The sequence below is a fragment of the Bubalus bubalis genome, chromosome 4, assembly GCF_019923935.1.
Source record: "Bubalus bubalis isolate 160015118507 breed Murrah chromosome 4, NDDB_SH_1, whole genome shotgun sequence".
In the NCBI taxonomy this organism is placed as follows: Eukaryota; Metazoa; Chordata; class Mammalia; order Artiodactyla; family Bovidae; genus Bubalus; species Bubalus bubalis.
Window position 1 is genome coordinate 4,565,421 of NC_059160.1, and position 17,033 is coordinate 4,582,453.

The 17,033-nt window shown below is 53.7% G+C and overlaps 1 protein-coding gene across 7 annotated transcripts in view; it reads right to left on the bottom strand.

Moving 5' to 3' along the window:
• Nucleotides 1–1,173: 1,173 nt before the first annotated feature.
• Nucleotides 1,174–17,033, bottom strand: part of ARHGAP8 (Rho GTPase activating protein 8) — a 50,810-nt gene continuing 34,950 nt past the window's right edge. For 6 of the 7 annotated variants that reach the window (XM_044940779.2, XM_044940778.2, XM_045165223.1 and 3 more), the window contains 5 exons: nucleotides 9,149–9,222; nucleotides 6,348–6,425; nucleotides 5,610–5,738; nucleotides 2,254–2,357; nucleotides 1,174–1,588 (listed from right to left, as the gene is read on the bottom strand). In XM_044940779.2, coding sequence (XP_044796714.2) covers nucleotides 1,244–1,588; nucleotides 2,254–2,357; nucleotides 5,610–5,738; nucleotides 6,348–6,425; nucleotides 9,149–9,222 — 730 coding nt within the window. In that variant the 3' untranslated portion in view covers nucleotides 1,174–1,243. The remainder of the gene's footprint in view (nucleotides 1,589–2,253; nucleotides 2,358–5,609; nucleotides 5,739–6,347; nucleotides 6,426–9,148; nucleotides 9,223–17,033) is intronic. The other variant, XM_044940780.2, reaches the window with a different exon arrangement.

Consider the following 17,033-nt stretch of genomic DNA (forward strand, 5'->3'; position numbering starts at 1 on the left):
AGCCTTCTTCACAGTCCAACTCTCACATCCATACGTGACCACAGGAAAAACCATAGCCTTGACTAGATGGACCTTTGTTGGAAAAGTAACGTCTCTGCTTAAAGTTAAATGAGGTCATGAGTGTGGGGCCCAGGACCGACAGGTCGTGTGTCCTTATGAGAAGGGACACTAGAGAGCTGGCCCTTCTGTCTCCTGAGGACAGAGAGGAGATTGCCGTCTGCATGTCAGGGGGAGCGCCCTCGCCAGAAGTAAAGCCTGCTGGCACGCTGACCCTGGGCTTCCGGCCTCCACAACAGCAAGAAAATAAGGGCCTGTTGTTGAAACCCTGGCCTGCGGTGTATGTTGTGGGGGCCTGCCCACACTGACCCATCAGGCACCAGCTCTCCTTTGTTGGGGGTCTGTGTGGGGCACCTGACCCAGGCCAGCCCACCGGTGCCTGCCCCGGACACAGCACCTGTCCAGGGTGAGACCTCGGCTCGGCCAATCAGGGACACTGGGGGCTCTTTGCTGGCAATATGGAGCCGTGACTTTTCACGGTTCCTCACTGAAGGGGGAGCTGGGAACACAGGACCATCTCTCAACGGCAAGGGGCTGGCCTGCCTGAGACCATAGGGCTAGGACACGTCCTGCAGCCCTCGGGCAGCCGATGGCCACGTTTCTCCCCCTCCTCTTATCCGCACCCTTTGCCCTTCCGCTATGACCCTGGCCTTGGCCCTGAGGCCAGCTCTGGCCGACAGGGTGTGAGCCTTAGTGATGCCACCCAAGCTCGTAAGCAGCCGTGCTAGCGCTCTTGCTTGGACTTGGCTCATGTCCAGGGAATGCGTGCCCATTCATCAAACGGAAACACAATGCCTGCGGGAGGGTGGAGTCTCCCCAGCCACCCTGGTGCCTGATACCTGCCAAGCAAGTCCTGAAGAGACCAGAACTGCCCGCTGACCCACCGACTCGCAGGCAGTGACCAGCGGCCGCTGCTCTAAGTCAGTGGGTCTGCACGGTTTGTCATGTGGCATCGAGGCAGCAGGAGATGCCTGGTACGAGGCCCAGCCAGTACATTCCCATTTTCAGGGAGGCCGGGCGAGTCCCGATCCTAACAGATCCATCATCTTGTCTCAGCCTGCCATGACCGAACAAGAGGGGCTGACGAATCAGAACCACAGAATTTTCACCAGAAGGTTGGTTCCCTAGAAGATCGTTTAATGGCAAGTTTACAAAACACAGATGCAGAGACCACCACTGATGTTTCCTAGAGGAGTCTCCAGGCCGTGGTCAGGGGACGCGGAGGGAGCGGGGGCCTGGCGAGGCCGGAGGCGGGTCTGTCACCGGAGGCGGGTCTGTCTCCTGTGGAGGCGCCTTCGTTGGGGACGGAGCCTCTGGCACCGGGAGCGCCCTGCTCGCTGGCCTCTGCCCCGTGCTCCCCGCGGCCACTGAAGACCTTCTCGTAGTACTCAATCAGCAGCTCGGTGAACAGGTTCAGGGGCACGAGGGCACTCAGGGAGGAGGCCCCCTGGGATGGCCAGATCAGATTCAGCCCGAAGACGCAGGCCAGGTTGGAGCTGTTCATCTTGTTCGAGATGCTCTCCTGGGACACCTGGGGTGAGAACAAGGCGGCGATGAGAGGAGGTGTGACCGGTGTTCCCTGCGCCTGGAGGAGCGCTGGAGCCGCCCGCCCGCGCTGTGACCTGGGCCGCCGCCCCTGTAAAACGGAAGGGATGGGCACTGATGCCTGGGGGGGGAGGGGCACTGGCTCTGATCTCTTGATTTCCTTCCGGAATGTCCACAACATCCTCCCCACCCCATCCCAGCCTCCTCCTCCACTCCCAGGACTCAGGGGGTGGGGCCCTGGCATGCAGGTGCTCTTGGAGGGTTAAGGAGAGCATGTAGGGAACTTACCTCCTCAAAGGGGCTGCCCCCTCATCTCGGCCAACACTTAGAGCAACCCCAGGGCCGGGAGAGGAGACATTTCTACTGTCTTAGGGCCCCCGGTGTGTGGCTCATGGTGCTGCAGGCCCAGGACACGCATGATGCTTCCTGCTTAGGCCCCATGCCGGCGGCAGACTCTGAGCATCCTTGGTCTGGGCACACAGCCCCTGTCCACACCCCACCCCCAGCCCTGACCTGCCCCATGACCTGCCGGGCAGAGATGTGGCCCAGCCAGGCCTTGTAGGAGGCCCTTCAGGCCCAGAGTGGGCTCCAGGGTCGAGGGAGGTGAGAACCCAGGCCTGGTCTGCCTGGGCACCGGCTCAGCCCCCTCACCTCGTGCAGGAAGCCCATGAGGTAGCTGAGGACGGCGTAGTTGTGTTCCGGAAGGTTCTGCAGGATCTGGCGGCAGCAGGTCACCCGCAGGCTGCTCTCCACACCTGCCACGGCCCAAGGGTCCTTCCTGAGCGTCCCCTTCCTGCATCCCTCCGAGGACGGGCAGGGGTGCAGGGAGGGGGGACAGACTGCCCCCCGCCTGGGCCTTGGGTCCCACTTTCCAAGGAAGCTCTGCTCCGAGCTCTGCCCGCTTCTTCACCTCGGGCACCGCGACTGCTCCCCACCGCGACCCCCGGGCACCAGATCACCTTGTGGATGGGATGGTCGATACAAACTACAGACCGAGGGCCAGTGGCCTGCTTCTGTCAGTGAAGCTTTTTTGGCCCAGACCCACATCCATTCATTTGTCCACGGCTGCTTTTGCATGATGGCTGAGTCTGGTGCACACAGCCTAAAACATTTACTATCTGACTCTACAGAAAAAGCACGTGGACCCTGCTCTGGACTAACTCAACCTGTTTACAATCCACAGCTCAGGGCCCCACACCCAGAGGGGTCTGGAAGGAGCCAAGCAGACGGAGCGCCTCCAGTGCCTCTCCCCACCACATACCCCACTGAGCTCCATAAACTGTGAGTGCAGATGTGCTACTCAACACGCATTCGCCAAGCTCCTGCCGCTGACACACACGTGCACACGCGTGCACACGCGGACACACCTCGAGCTTCCAGCACCCTAAACCTCCTCCCCCTAAGCCTTGGGTACGATGACTGTAAACTAACGCAGCCTCTGCTGAAAGACACAGAGTTCCCTGCTGTGAACATTCTGGTTGGTTTTTCAACAAAAGTTATTCCTCCCTGAACTCAAGTGGTTGCCGGGTAATTTGAGCAGACGAGGAATTCCCTTGGAGTTAATATTTCTGAGGAACCAACAAGTCTTGTTGCCCTGGATCTCTGCTTTCCAGCCTCGACATCTTTCTTTCTAAGCGTTGCAGTCCCAGAACAGATATGGTACATCGTCCACCCCTGGCTTTTACTATGGTTCCTTCAAGAAAGAAGAAGTGAGCAGGAAGGAGCAGCTTGCTGTCACGAAGCCACCACGAACCAAGCACTTACTGTGTGCCAGGAATCATGCTAAGCAGTGTATGACCTTTCATTCTCAAAGCAACCCCGATTTTATACAGACGAGGAAAGTGAGCTCAGAGAGGTTAAGTGGCCTGCCCAAGGTCACACAGCTAATGTGTGCTGAAGCCCAGACCTGAGTCCCATTCTGTTTAGCTATGAGTTGGTGCTCTAAACCTTGCTATACCTTGGGCGAATATCCCTATGGCAATTTCCTTTTTTTTCCAGACACCACAGGCCACCTGGGAAGCCCATTTCCTCCAGAGCGTTCTCTGCAAGGATTTCTTGCATCACTCCAAGGAGACATGCACCCCCCCTGGGCAGGGTTGCCAGACACAATAGAGGATAGCCAGTTAAATGTGAATTGAAGATAAACAACAAATTCTTTTTTAGTGCATGTATATCCTGTTCAATATTTGGAACATACTTATACGAAACAGCTTAATATACTTACTTACACATAGATACACACTTATACTAAGAGTTCATTATTTACATGAAATTCATATTTGACTGGACGTCCTGTGTGTTTTAAAAGCTGAATCTGGCCACCCTATGCCTGAATCACGATATAATCAAGCTGAGTTGTTGAATGACAGCCGACAGGGTCCGCAGCCTTCAGAATAACTACGCTGATAGAATGATAGGCAGCTCTTAAAAAGAATGAGTAGAGATGCAAATGAAGAGGAAAGAAGTAGCTCATAATTGCAAGCTTTCTACAGGAACTGCTCTAAGGTGGGGTCAGGCAACTGTCTACCACCAGGTTTTGGCTGGAACGAAAAGTACTTCCTCGGGCGTGAATTTATGTGCGTTGGAGTCACTGTCCTAGGGGTACAGCCTCGAGCCTTCTAACTCTCATTGTTAGAAACATCAGAGTGCCTGTTCAAATCTCCCCGTGTGTGTATGGGGCGGGGGCAGGGAGGAAGTGGGGGCTCGGTTGTGTCTATGGCTTGACACCCACCAGGAGTTGAATCCAGTTTTGGGAGAATGCTGGGGGCAGAGGTCATCCCATTTGAAAGCAACGGTGTGTGATTGCGCTGCTTTCCCAGCATCCTCCAGCATCTCTGACATGCCCTTGTTGTTGTTGCTTAGTTGCTAAGTTGTGTCTGAGTCTTTGCGACCCCACGGACTGTAGCCCGCCAGGCTCCTCTGTCCATGAGATTCTCCAGGCAAGAATACTGGAGTGGGTTGCCATTTCCTTCTCCAGGGGGAAGATCCTCCTAGACTAGGGAAAGAACCACGTCTCCCACATTTGCAGGCGGATTCTTTACCACTGAGCCACCTAGGAAGCGCTGACGTGCCCTCACTGGCGTTAGGAGTGATCAGCGCCACGGCCCTCGGTGCACCTGGTCCATTCCTGGGCATCACCACGCCCGAGAGCTGCAGCTCACATCACGTCTCCCCGGCATTCACCAATCTGGGGAGACTCTCGCCTCAAACTCTAGTCAGGCTTTGTAGAGTTCTTTTATTAACAAAGCCTCTGGTTTCAGGCTTCTTTATGTCTCTGCACTGTCCAGCTTTACGAAGAGCCGTAAGTTAGTGTAACGGGAACCCTGATCACCCTTGCCATCTGATGGGTCCTCATCCCCCCGTCCCCCACCCCCTAGGGGATGTTGGGCCACCTGGTCTGCCGGTAGCAAGAGTCCTGTTGGATCAGTATAGTCAGAATCCGCCCCCTGCCTCCCCCAACGCCCGTTTCCTCCGAGTAATCTTCCATCCATGGACCACCCGTCCACCAGCTGCTCGGCTGTAAAGCCCCTCCTCCTGCTTGCGGTGTTTGGAGTTGAGCCCAGTCTGTCTCCCCGCTGCAGTGGTCCCTACACCTCTCACAATGCCCCCCTGCCCCACAACGGGTGCCTCACTGCTTTCTCAAGGGCCATGCATAGCTTTTTCTGTAACAGCAGGCGGGGGTGGCTACCCCCGTTTCTAGATGAGGAAGTTGAGGTGCTAGAAGTAGAGATCCTGTGGAACAGTGCAGGGGGGTGCACCCTGACCGGGGCGACGTACTCCAGATCTAGAGATGCCCTCCGAGACCCCGTCTCTGGGCCCAGGGGTATCTGATAACCCCTGACCCCGTGTCCCCTGACCATGGGCAGGGCTGGCCTGGCCAAGACTGGTGGGGGTCCAGGGGGGACAGCCCCTCTCCTGGCCCACAGCGCCGGGTGCCCAGCCCCAACCCCTCCGGCCTTCGGCCAACACCCTGGGCACCCCTGGCTGGCACCCCGGTGGGTACGTACTGGTGATCTCGAGGATCTGCTCGTAGGCCTCGAAGGTCAGCAGCGGCTGGGGCAGCTCCCGCAGGAAGGTCTTCAGGATCACGGCTGGAAGGTGGATGTCCCCGTAGTCATCGAAGTTCACGGGCTTCCCTGGACACACAAGGGCGGGCGTCTGAGTTCTGACGCTGGGCTGGGGACTCCAGCTGCAGGGTAGGCTCAGACTCAAAATGGCTTGAAACCTCCTGAGGGGAGGAGCCCGATGCCAGGACACGGCACTGTCCCTCCCTGCCAATGTGTCACCTGCCCTCCCCTGCCTCTCACGGCGCCCGGCGGAGGCTGGGGGACACCGGGCTTTTAATGAATGAATCTGCTGGCAGGGGGTCTTCATTGCAGCATGTGGGGGTCTTTGATCTTTGTTGCGGCATGTGGGATCTCGCTCCCCGACCAGGGATTGAACCCAGGCCCCCATGTGAGGAGTGCAGAGTCTTCGCCACTGGGCCACCATGGAAATCTCATGGGGACACTATTGATTCTCTGCCATATGACCCAGTCCCGCCTGGACAAGAGCATCTTGAGGTCAGGCCTGGCTTCCACTGTCCCCAGGCTTGAGAGGCGAGGCTTGGGGTCTGGGTACAGACGCACTGGGGCAGCTGTCCCCCAAATCTGGGCTATTCTGGGGTCGGGAGTGGGAGGAGCTCCGCTGGCTCGAGTGTGGGCTCTGCGGGAGACTGACAGGGAGGGTCTCGGGGAGACACTCACCTTGGTTGTAGAGCCGCTGGATCTCGCGGACCGTCTGGACACTGGCTGATCTCCGGAACAGGCCCTCGGTGTGGAGTCCTGTGGGGAAAGTCTCCAGGCATCTCACAGGGCCCAGCATCTGAGGTTTCTAGAACGTTCCATGACTTGCCCTGCCCACACATCCCCTCACCACAGCTGGCAGGGAATGCTCTCCAGCCTGGCTCATCTTCTCTCCACTAGCCCCACACCCACCTGTGTTTATTCCTCTTAAATCAAACTTTTTCCATATTTCCCAGTCCCACCTGATTCCCCACCTCTGTGCACCCCAGAAAGGGAGAGTGGAAGAGGCTGACGCTTCAGGCAGATAGATGGGGTCTGCCCAACAATGCTGCCTCGGGCCAGCTGTGTGACCTCAGAGAAAGCACTCAGCCTCTCTGAGCCTCAGCTGCCTTGTCCACCAAGTAAGCCAGGAGTGCCTGCCTCCAAGGGCTGTGGGAAGGATGAACGGGGTAATGCATGGCCCCAGCCCGGCCCCCAGGACGGCCCCGAACATGCTGCTCCCCTTTCTCCCCAGTGACTAGAGCTGACCTGGCCTATATGGCGGCCACTAGCTGTCCATGGTGGTTGACATTTGTGCAATTAAAATCAAGTTACCCAGGCTTGGCACACGAGCCACACACACAGTGCTCCGTTGGACGACGGCCACACACGGCCAGTGGCTACTGTCCTGGACAGTGCAGACAAAGAGCGTGTCCATGTTCGGCAGGACAGCACCGGGCCCCAGACCCCCATGCTCGCCGCTCTCTCCCTCCCCAGTCTCTCCACGCTGAAGTTGGGTGAGCTATTTGACACCTGCATCCAAACCTCATTGGCTCTGGCACGGAGCTCTTCCTGTCTCCATCAGCCATGGGAGAGCTGCCTGCGAGCCCATACCACAGACCTGCGGTCTGCCTACTGCTGCCCGGCTCTCCTGCCCAGCGCCCCCGCCCGCCCCTCTAAGCCCTCTGTCCGGCCCCCACCGGCTCCACACTCCTTCCCACCTTCACCCTCCGCACCTGCCGCTCCCCTTGCATAGGGGCCCCTCCTTCTCTTTCTTGCTGAGTGACTATAATGGGCAGAATTCTGACATGGCCCCCAGGCTCCTGGCCCTGGGGTCCCACGGATTCATTCAAACACTAATCCATATGCTGCAGTAAAGGGACTCTGCAGAGGGAATGCAGGTCCAGCATAGCTGACCTGAAGATACGGAGATTATCTAGGGTGGGTCTGGCCTAATCAGGTGAGCCTCGTAAGAGGGCCCCAGGTTCCTCCTGGCAACACAGACTCAAAGCATGTGGGGCAAGGATTCGAGGTGTGGGGGTTTCTCCAGGGAGAGGTCACACAGCGAAGAAAGCAGGCTGCCTCTAGGAACACAAAGAGACCCCTGGCTGACAGCCAGCAAAGACGCAGGCAACTTGGAACTACAACCGCAAGAACTGAACTTGACTGACGTAGTGGATGAGCGTGGAAGTGGAGTCTTGCCCGGAGCCTCCAGAAAACAGCACAGCCTGGCCAGCACCTTGAGTTGGGCCCGGTGAGACCCTGAGCAGAAGACCCAACCCCCGAGGCCACACTTCTGACCTCAGACATTATAATAAATGTGTGCTGTTGGAGCTCCTAAGTTTGTGGCTCTTTGTTACACAGCCGCCCGTGTGTCAGAGCGCAGGTCCCCGACCTCTATGACCGGCTCGTCCCTGTTGCGTTAGTCTGTAGTTGTCATAGCTACGGCCCCTGGAGGGACAGGCTGTGTGTTGCAGTCACCATGACAACCCTAGAGCCTAGACCAGGGCCGAATGCAGCTGAGTGTCCAATGGATACACGTTTAATCCACATATCCTTCAACAAACATAGAGAGTGAGTTCCTACTGTGGGCTGTTCGTTTTGTTAACTTTTTTTTTTAAATAAGGGAATTAATACATTTTTTAAAAAAGGAAAACTCCCTTCCACAGTTTCTATGAAATTTTTTTATCCACAAGTTTTTTTGTCCATTCCTGAAATACATAATGGAAAGGGCAGTACTCTAACGACAGAGTAGAAAGAAACGTCGAAGGAGACAGAGCTCCAAGCGGCCAACCATAGACCCTCCAGCCTGGGAGCTGTGGTCTCAGAGAACTTTTTACGCCTTGAGCGGGCAGTTCCTGGGACATGCTGGGAACCACCCCCAGGGACCCCACTTCCCCTCTGCTGCACTGACCCCCACAGCTCCTGCATCTGAATCTGCAGGGAACCACCCCTGGCTGGCAGCCCTTTCTCTCGAGAATGGTCTTCCTCCCGTTAGGGTAAAAGACACCTCCATGCACCTTTCCTGTGGATCTGAGCTCTGGCCTCAGGGGTCTAGGAGGAGCCACAAGGCTCACCCCCAAGTCACTGAGCACACGCACCCCACTGGCAATGGTGTCTACAAACCAAGCGTATCTTTCGTGATAAAGGACCGGAGGTGTGTGAAGCACCGCACACATCCCTCACTTAGGCTCCACAGCAACCCCGTGCACCAGGTGCTGCTATTAACCCCACTGGACAGATGAGGAAACAGGCCCAGAGAAGGTAAGTAACTCGCCTGAGGCCACACAGCTAGTACACAGCGGAGCCAGGATTCAAACCCAGAGAGCCCAGGTGGCTGGAGCCACTGTGCCCGAGCCCTGCCCATCCTGGTCATCCCCCCGTGCCCAGGTTCTAGCTCCTCCCATCCTCTGGCCTGTGGGGCGCTCAGGATCCCAGAGAGGCCTCCAGGGAGGTGTCCATGGCACCCCTCACCTCCTGGGCTGGAGCCAGCTCTTACTCACCTTTCTCTCTCAGGTATGTCACTGTGTGTCTCAACACGGGGGGGATGAGTTCGCCTTGATTTTTGTCTTTTAGGCTGAGGGGAGAGAAAAGAAGGCAACAGTTTTCACCTGGGTGTGATAGGTGACCATGACAAGCACAGGGTCCTCACCACACCTGTGAGAAAACGTGGGCCTGAGGTGCCGTACAGGGAGAGGAAGAGGCAGCCTGGGCCCCAAGGAAGCCAGTGGTCTAGTGGCCAAGAGAGGCAGAAATCATAAAAATGACCGTGCATTATCTGAGCGCTTCCCCAGAAGGGTGCACATGTTACGGGGGAGATCTGTGCTTGGCGAGGGCTCCACGTGGGGCAACTTCTGCGCTGGGTTTTGAGGGATGAGTAGGAGCTTGCAGAGGACAAAAGAGGAAAGGGCATTCCAGGCAGAAGGAAACACACAGAAGAAGGCCCAGAAGTGTGAGAAGATCTGGCCCTGAAAGCAGAACCAGGAGACTGAATCAATCGAAAGAGATGCTTTGTGAAAACCAAGTATGTTGCCTCAGACAGGCTGTTAACACAGTCTCTTAAGTAGTAATTTGATACAGAGATTCAGAAAACTTTAAATGCTTTAAAGACAGGGAAGCTTTAAAACACAGGTAGAATGATATGAATGGCGCTTCCAGCCCCCCCCTCCCCCACACCCCAGCTCAAGTAGCAGTCAGAAATCTGAAGCCAGAGCCGCCTACTCTGACCCATTCTACAGACCCCTGGGCTCGCTCTAAACATGTTTGTTTCTCTTTTTCCTCATCTGCTGGATTTTCTTGCCCAAAAGGCAGCATATTTGAGAGACTGGGCTACACTGGGCCAAGCTCCTCTGTCCATGGGGCTCTCCAGGCAAGAATACTGCAGTGGGCTGCCATTTCCTTCCCCAGGGGATCTTCCCGACCCAGGGATCAAACCCAGTCTCCTGCATTGCAGGCAGTTTCTTTACCGTCTGAGCCACCAGGGAAGCCCCCGGCTAGATTGAGGGGCCAGGGCTCTGAAGCCAGACATTCCTGGCTGGGATCCTGCCCTGACACTTTTTAACTGTGCAGAACATGTTTTGCTGTTCCTAGGATGCCTATTCTTTAAATGTCAGTTGGGTTAGTTTGACTGATGTGTTGCTCAAGCTTTCTAGACTGTTGTTGCTGTGTGCTTGTTCCACCAACTATACAGAGCAGGGTACTGGGGTCTCCTACCAGGATTGTGTATCTGCTTCTTTGGTTCCCCCAGATTTTGTTGCATGTATTTTAAAGCTGTTACTAGTGAATAAACTCTTAAGATTAACTTCTTTATTATTAGAAAATGTTCTTGTTACCCCACAGAAAGCTGGGAGAACTTACCATGCAGCCACAGATTAGGGGAAAACATGGTCACAAGCAGACAGAGCCAGGACTCAGACCCACGAGTCTGAGCCTAGAACCCTCGCTCTTAAATATTATCTACTTAATTTCCATTGTACTTTTGTTAGCCCCAATCAGAGATGGGAGATGGACACTGGGAAAGTCCAGGTGACCGGCTCGAGGTCCCAAAGCCAAGAGATGGCAGAGCTGGAGGCAAGGCGGCCACGACCCAGATCCATGCTCCTTCAGTAGCAATTCATTGGGCAGATACGATATCCATCCTGCTTCCCATTTCACTCTGAGATTTACAGAGGACCCAAACAGGGACACACGGGCTTCCCAGGTGGTGCTGGTGGTAAAGAATCCACCTGCCAATGCAGGAGACACAACAGATGTGGGTTCAATCCTGGGTCAGGAAGGTCCCCTGGAGGAGGAAATGGCACCCCACTCCAGTATTCTTGCCTAGAAAATTCCATGGGCAGAGGAGCCTAGTGGGCTACAGTTCATGTGGTCGCAAAGAGTTGGACACGACTGAGTGACTGAGCACAAACGCGGGCACAAGGAGAACCACATCACCAGCAGCAACAGGCCTTTGCAGGCCCTGATCGCCACTGAAAGCTGGGTTTACTGCCGATTGCAGTAAACTGAAGCTTGTCCCACCAGGACTCCAAACAATAGTCCGGTTGGCAAACGGGCCCGGGGGATGGTCTCTGCTTTCATGAGGTCATGCTACCATAGGAATGCAGGCTGGACACTCCCCACTCCTTCCCTAACTTGATTCCCTGCGTGTCCCCTCTGAGTGGGAGGACGCGGCTTGGGGCCCCAGTAGCGTCCAGGAGGTGTCCCCGCTGCACCCCGGGGAGGAGCGTGGTGGATGGGTCCTTTTCTTCCAGGACACTCCAAAGCTGCAGGGGCTCTTCCTCCTCCATTTACTTTGGGAACCACACAGATCTATACAAGTCCTAGGAACTGGGTGACCCGCAGCCTGTCTCTGAGCCTCCCCAGCCTCCCCACATGAGAAAGAGAGATGCTGGCAACCTCCCTCCAGGGAGGCCTGCAAGCCATAAACAGTGAACGACGGGAAAAGCTTTAAGCTGTAAGTCAAAGACATTGATAATTAAAACCACAGCAATGCTGAGGGCTGGGTGACGTCCCAGGCCAGACACAGAGGGCCCATTTCACGGATGGAGAACTGGACCCAGTGTGCTTATGAATAGACACAGAATCCTCAACAAAATATCAGCCATGCAAATCCAGCATCATATGAAGAGATTATACACCATGAACACATGTGATCTATCCCCAGAACACAAGATTTGCTCAGCACGTGCAAATCAATCAGTGTAACGTCACATTAATGGAATAGAGGGCAGAAGTCATACGATCCTCTCAACAGAGCAAAAAACACATCTGACAAAATCTAACACCCTTTCATGAAACAAAAAAAACCCAACACTCAACAGAGTGGCCACAGAAGGGATTTTCCTTAACTTGATCGAGGGAATCTATGAAAAACTGGCATCATACTTAATGGTAAAGAGACTGAAAGCTCCCCCCTAAGATCAGGAACAAAACAAGAGTGACCATGCTCATCACTTCTATTCAACATTGTACTGGAGGCCATAGCCAGTGCAATCAGGCAAGACAAGGAAATAAAAGGCATCCAAGTTGGAAAAGAATAACTACCTCTATTTGCAAATGGCATGATCTTAGACGTGGAAAATACTAAAAAAAAAAATTCACAAAAAAATCTATTAGAATAAATGAGTTCAACTAGATTGCAGGATATAGAATCAGCATACAAAAATCAGTTGTATTTCTATACACTAGCAATGAACAATTAAAAATGAAATTAAGAAAGCAATTTGATTTGCAATAGCATCACAAAGAATAAAAAAGGAAATAAATTTAATAAAAAAGTACAGAACTGCTACACTGAAAACTATAAAACATTTTTGAAAGAAATTTAAAGATTCAAATAAATGGTAAGACATCCTTGCTTTTGAATTGGAAAGAACCTGCCTGTCAATGCAGGAGACATAAGAGACTCAGGTTCGATCCTTGGGTTGGGAAGATCCCCTGAAGGAGGGCATGGCAACTCGCTCCAGTATTCTTACCTGGAGAATCCCACGGACAGAGGAGCCTGGTGGGCTACAGTCCATGCGGTCACATAGAGTTGGACACGACTGAAACAACCTAGCACGTAGCACATTATTAAAATGGCAATAGCCCCCAAATTGGCTACTGACACAGCACAGTCCTTATTGAAATTCCAATTGCTTTTTTTTTTTGCAGAAATTGACAAGCCGATTCTAAAATTAATAAAGAAATTCAAGGGACTCAGAAGAGCTGAAATAATCTTGAAAAATAAAAACAAAACTGGAAGAATCACACTTCCCAATTGCAAAACTTACTATAAATCTACAACAATAAAGATCATGTAACACCAGCTTACAAATCAATGGAATAGAATTAAGAGTCCAGAAATATACCCTCATCAGTTCAGTCGCTCAGTCGTGTCCGACTCTTTGTGACCCCATGAATTACAGCATGCCAGGCCTCCCTGTCCATCACCAACTCCCGGAGTTCATCGAGTCTGTGATGCCATCCAGCCATTTCATCCTCTGTCGTCCCCTTTTCCTCCTGCCCCCAATCCCTCCCAGCATCAGAAACTTTTCCAATGAGTCAACTCTTCGCATGAGGTGGCCAAAGTACTGGAGTTTCAGCTTCAGCATCAGTCCTTCCAAAGAACACCCAGGGCTGATCTCCTTTAGGATGGACTGATTGGATCTCCTTGAAGTCCAAGGGACTCTCAAGAGTCTTCTCCAACACCACAGTTCAAAAGCATCAATTCTTTGGCACTCAGCTTTCTTCACAGTCCAACTCTCACATCCATACATGACCACTGGAAAAACCATAGGCTTGACTAGACGGACCTTTGCTGGCAAAGTAATGTCTCTGCTTTTGAATATGCTGTCTAGGTTGGTCATAACTTTCATGGTCAATTAGTTCGTTACAAGGGTGTCAAGGCAATTCCATGTGGGCAAGAATAGTCTTCTCAACAAATGCTTCTTGCCTGTGTGGAGTGTCAGGGAAGGCTTTCTGGAGGAGGGGATCAGAAGAGGGAATAAGAATAGGAGATGAACTGGGCAGCAGGAACTGCTCACATTGCGTGCACCCTATTAAGGCCCCATGGCCCCGGAGGGTACAGAGAGCAGGGTTTCACCTATGGTTAGAGGGGAAGAGGCGAGGGTGAGAAGTTACATCACAAGGTTGCCTCCCAAAGCTGGAAAAGGCTAGAGCTGGGATGTGACCTCCTCCCTCCCCCACTGCCTCAGAGGCTCCTCCCCTTTTCCGTCTCTTCACAACTGCCCAGTTCAGGGCTGTTTCCATTGTACCTCTTCAGGCATGGCAGGCGGGCAAAGACTTCTTGAATCTCTGGCTTCCCCTTAATATAGTAACTTAATTAGCTCGCGCTAAGGTGATAACACTCTGTTGTGTGTTTTTGAACTTAACTCAGCGAATTAACACTTGTGAATAGGATCTGCTTATGAATTTTAATGACTTTCATTCATTCGCAGTCCAAACAAATTACATATTTGGAGCTTTATTTAATATGTTTATTGCCATTTTATTACAGTCATTCGCAATGAAACAGCATAAAATATTAATTTAAAGAGGCAATCGCATGGATTAGCTCTCAAAGTGGCACGTGCAGAATGGTTTTCAGAGGTTGCCCAATGATAGTCACCATTCCCTAAAGATGTAACGAACTGACACGAACAGCAACAACTGGTTCTGGAGCGGGGCTGGACCACACCTTTATACCAGATATCCCCAGCATCTGCTGGCAGCTCTGGGCCGAAATGCTGCATCGGCACCTTCCAAAAGGCACCTGGTCAAAACACAAGGCCAAGGTGCCCTGGTGAACTTCATAGGCTGAGCGGTACCCAAATCACAAACATCTCTCTCACACACACACACACGCACACACACACTGTACTCAAGCAGATGGCTTCAGAAGTCCATGAGTTGGGTGAGTTTTGCTTTTTGTTTTTCATTTTTAAAGCTTTGTTAGATGATAAGGAGACTTCCCTGGTAGCTCTAACGGTATAAAGAATCTGCCTGCAATGCAGGAGACCTGGGTTCAACCCCTGGGTGGGGAAGATCCCCTGAAGGAGGGCATGTACGACTCAGTTGTGTGTGACTCTTTGCAATCCAATGGACTGTAGCCTGCCAGGCTCCTCCATCCATGGAATTTTCCAGGCAAGAATACTGGAGTGGGTTGCCATTTCCATCTCCAGGGATCTTGAACCCCGGTCTCCTGCATTGCAGGCAGACACTTTATCCTCTGAGCCACAAGGGAAGCCCAGATGATAAGGAGACTTCCCTGGTAGCTCAGACGTTATAAAGAATCCACCTGCAATGCAGGAGATCTGGGTTCAATCCCGGGGTCAGGAAGATCCCCTGGTGAAGGGAATGGCAACCCACTCCAGTATTCTTGCCTGGAGAATCCCAGGGACGGAGGAGCCTGGCGGGCTACAGTCCGTGGGGTTGCAAAGAGTCGGACACGACTGAGCGATTGAGACTTTGACACTTGCACTTTTCAGCGAGTGATTCTGAACAACAAAATGGGCAGCCCAGAAGGTGCTCTTGCTCCTCAGGCTAAAGAGCTGACGGTGCCAAAGCCAGCGGCCTCGCACGCCCACCCTGGACCCCGGATATCAGCTCACACCCAGCCAGGACTGGGCTGAAAGCACAGAGCCCACGGCAGAAGCCTTGGTAAAGCAGTCACTAGGCCCTCCTCTGAGAGCCAAGTTCCAACCAGCGCTCCCCCAGAGCGGCCGGAGTCACAGCAGGCGTGTTCCAGGTCTTGCCTTCCTGGGGGCAGTTAGGGGGTGGTGGGGGCCACACCAGCACATCTTTACAGTGTTTAAAAGCGGAAAAGGAAGTGCTGTTCGCTGAACTTTGCTCCAGGTGTATTTATGGAGATCATATATGAACATACGGTATATTCACTCTTGTTGTTCAGTTGCTGAGTTGTGTCCAACACTTTGCGACCCCACGGACTGCAGCACACCAGGCTTCCCTGTCCTTCACTATCTCCCGAATTTGCTCAAACTCACGTGCATTGAGTCAGTGACGCCATCTAACCATCTCCTTCTCTGCTGCCCTCTTCTCCTTTTGCCTTCGACCTTCCCCAGTCACTAAGTGCTCATAAAAAACCGAGTTGAGGGGGCGCTGCTGTGTGCGCGAGTCTGACTGTGGGGGAGCTGACACCCCGCAGTCTAGGGCTACCCTGTCCACCAGGCAGCGAGCGGCCTCCTAAACTGAAATCAGTTCAAGGCAAATGAAATGATAAATTCGGTGCCTCACCTGCATTGCTCAACCATCACCTGCGGACAGTACGGACCATGGCCACCACTGTAGAAAGTTCTGGAAAACAACGGTCCCCTTTGGCTGCTGGGGCACACCCAAGGTGCCACTTCCGCCTCCTTACCTGGCCTGGGCACTGCCCAAAGCCTCCTCAGCTCCTGACCTCGCAGTGTCTTAACATCCAGCACGGGTCTTAAAGATCACGGGGTTTTTATATAGAGACAGATCGCACGGCATGTTTCTAATAAGAAACTACTAGCTGCTCCCCGGGATCCACAACCCTCCAGGCCCTGGCTTTCCTACACGTCGTGCAGCTCAGACCCAATTGCCCCTCGGGGCTCGTACAGTTTAAACAACACCTTCATCTTCCGTCATTTCAGCTGCCTCACACCTGGCTGGGTCCCGGAAACAGAGACTAGGAGAGCACGGAGCTCGCCTCTGAGCAGGGCAAAGAGCCTGAGGGACTCCCCCCTGGCGCCTGCTCAGATCGGGGCTGCAATGGAGGGAGGCTTTATACTCAGTGTAGAGCATCAGGGAAGGCTTCCTGGAAGAGGTACCACTATGATGAGTCTTAAAAGGGATGAAGTTGGCCTGGATGGGAGGCCCAGAATCCTTTCCAAGGAGTAAAGATTAACGATCACATCATGCAAAGACTCATTGATTTTAGAAATAAGGAAACAAGCTGCGAGGAGGCGTGAGCTCAAGGTTCACGTGGCTAATAAGGGCGAGACGAGGTAGGAAGGGAAGGATACACTGTGGGAACAACAGTTCTTATAGCCAGGCGGCCGAGCCCCACGGGGATTCACTCCCCACTCGGGCAGCCCCACGCCATGGGCGTCAGTGGGAGGGGCTCTGTGGTCACCCAAGGACGCGGGCCAGCCAGACACCGTCTCCACCCTGCCTCCGTTATCACGAGAGACCAACTACGAACCAGCCCCTAAGGTTCCCTGCAGGACGTGAACTGTCCCGCAGCCGCTCCTGTCTCCTTGGCCAGAGCAAAGCACGCGGCCAAGCCTCACGTGGAAAGTGATGGGAGGCGTCTGGGCTGTGGCCTGGGGATACGGAACCAGAACTGTCCACTGAGCAATGATGAGGAAACTGAGGTGAGGACCCCACCACCCCCACCCCCAGTCCCCCCGGCCCACGGCTGGGTGC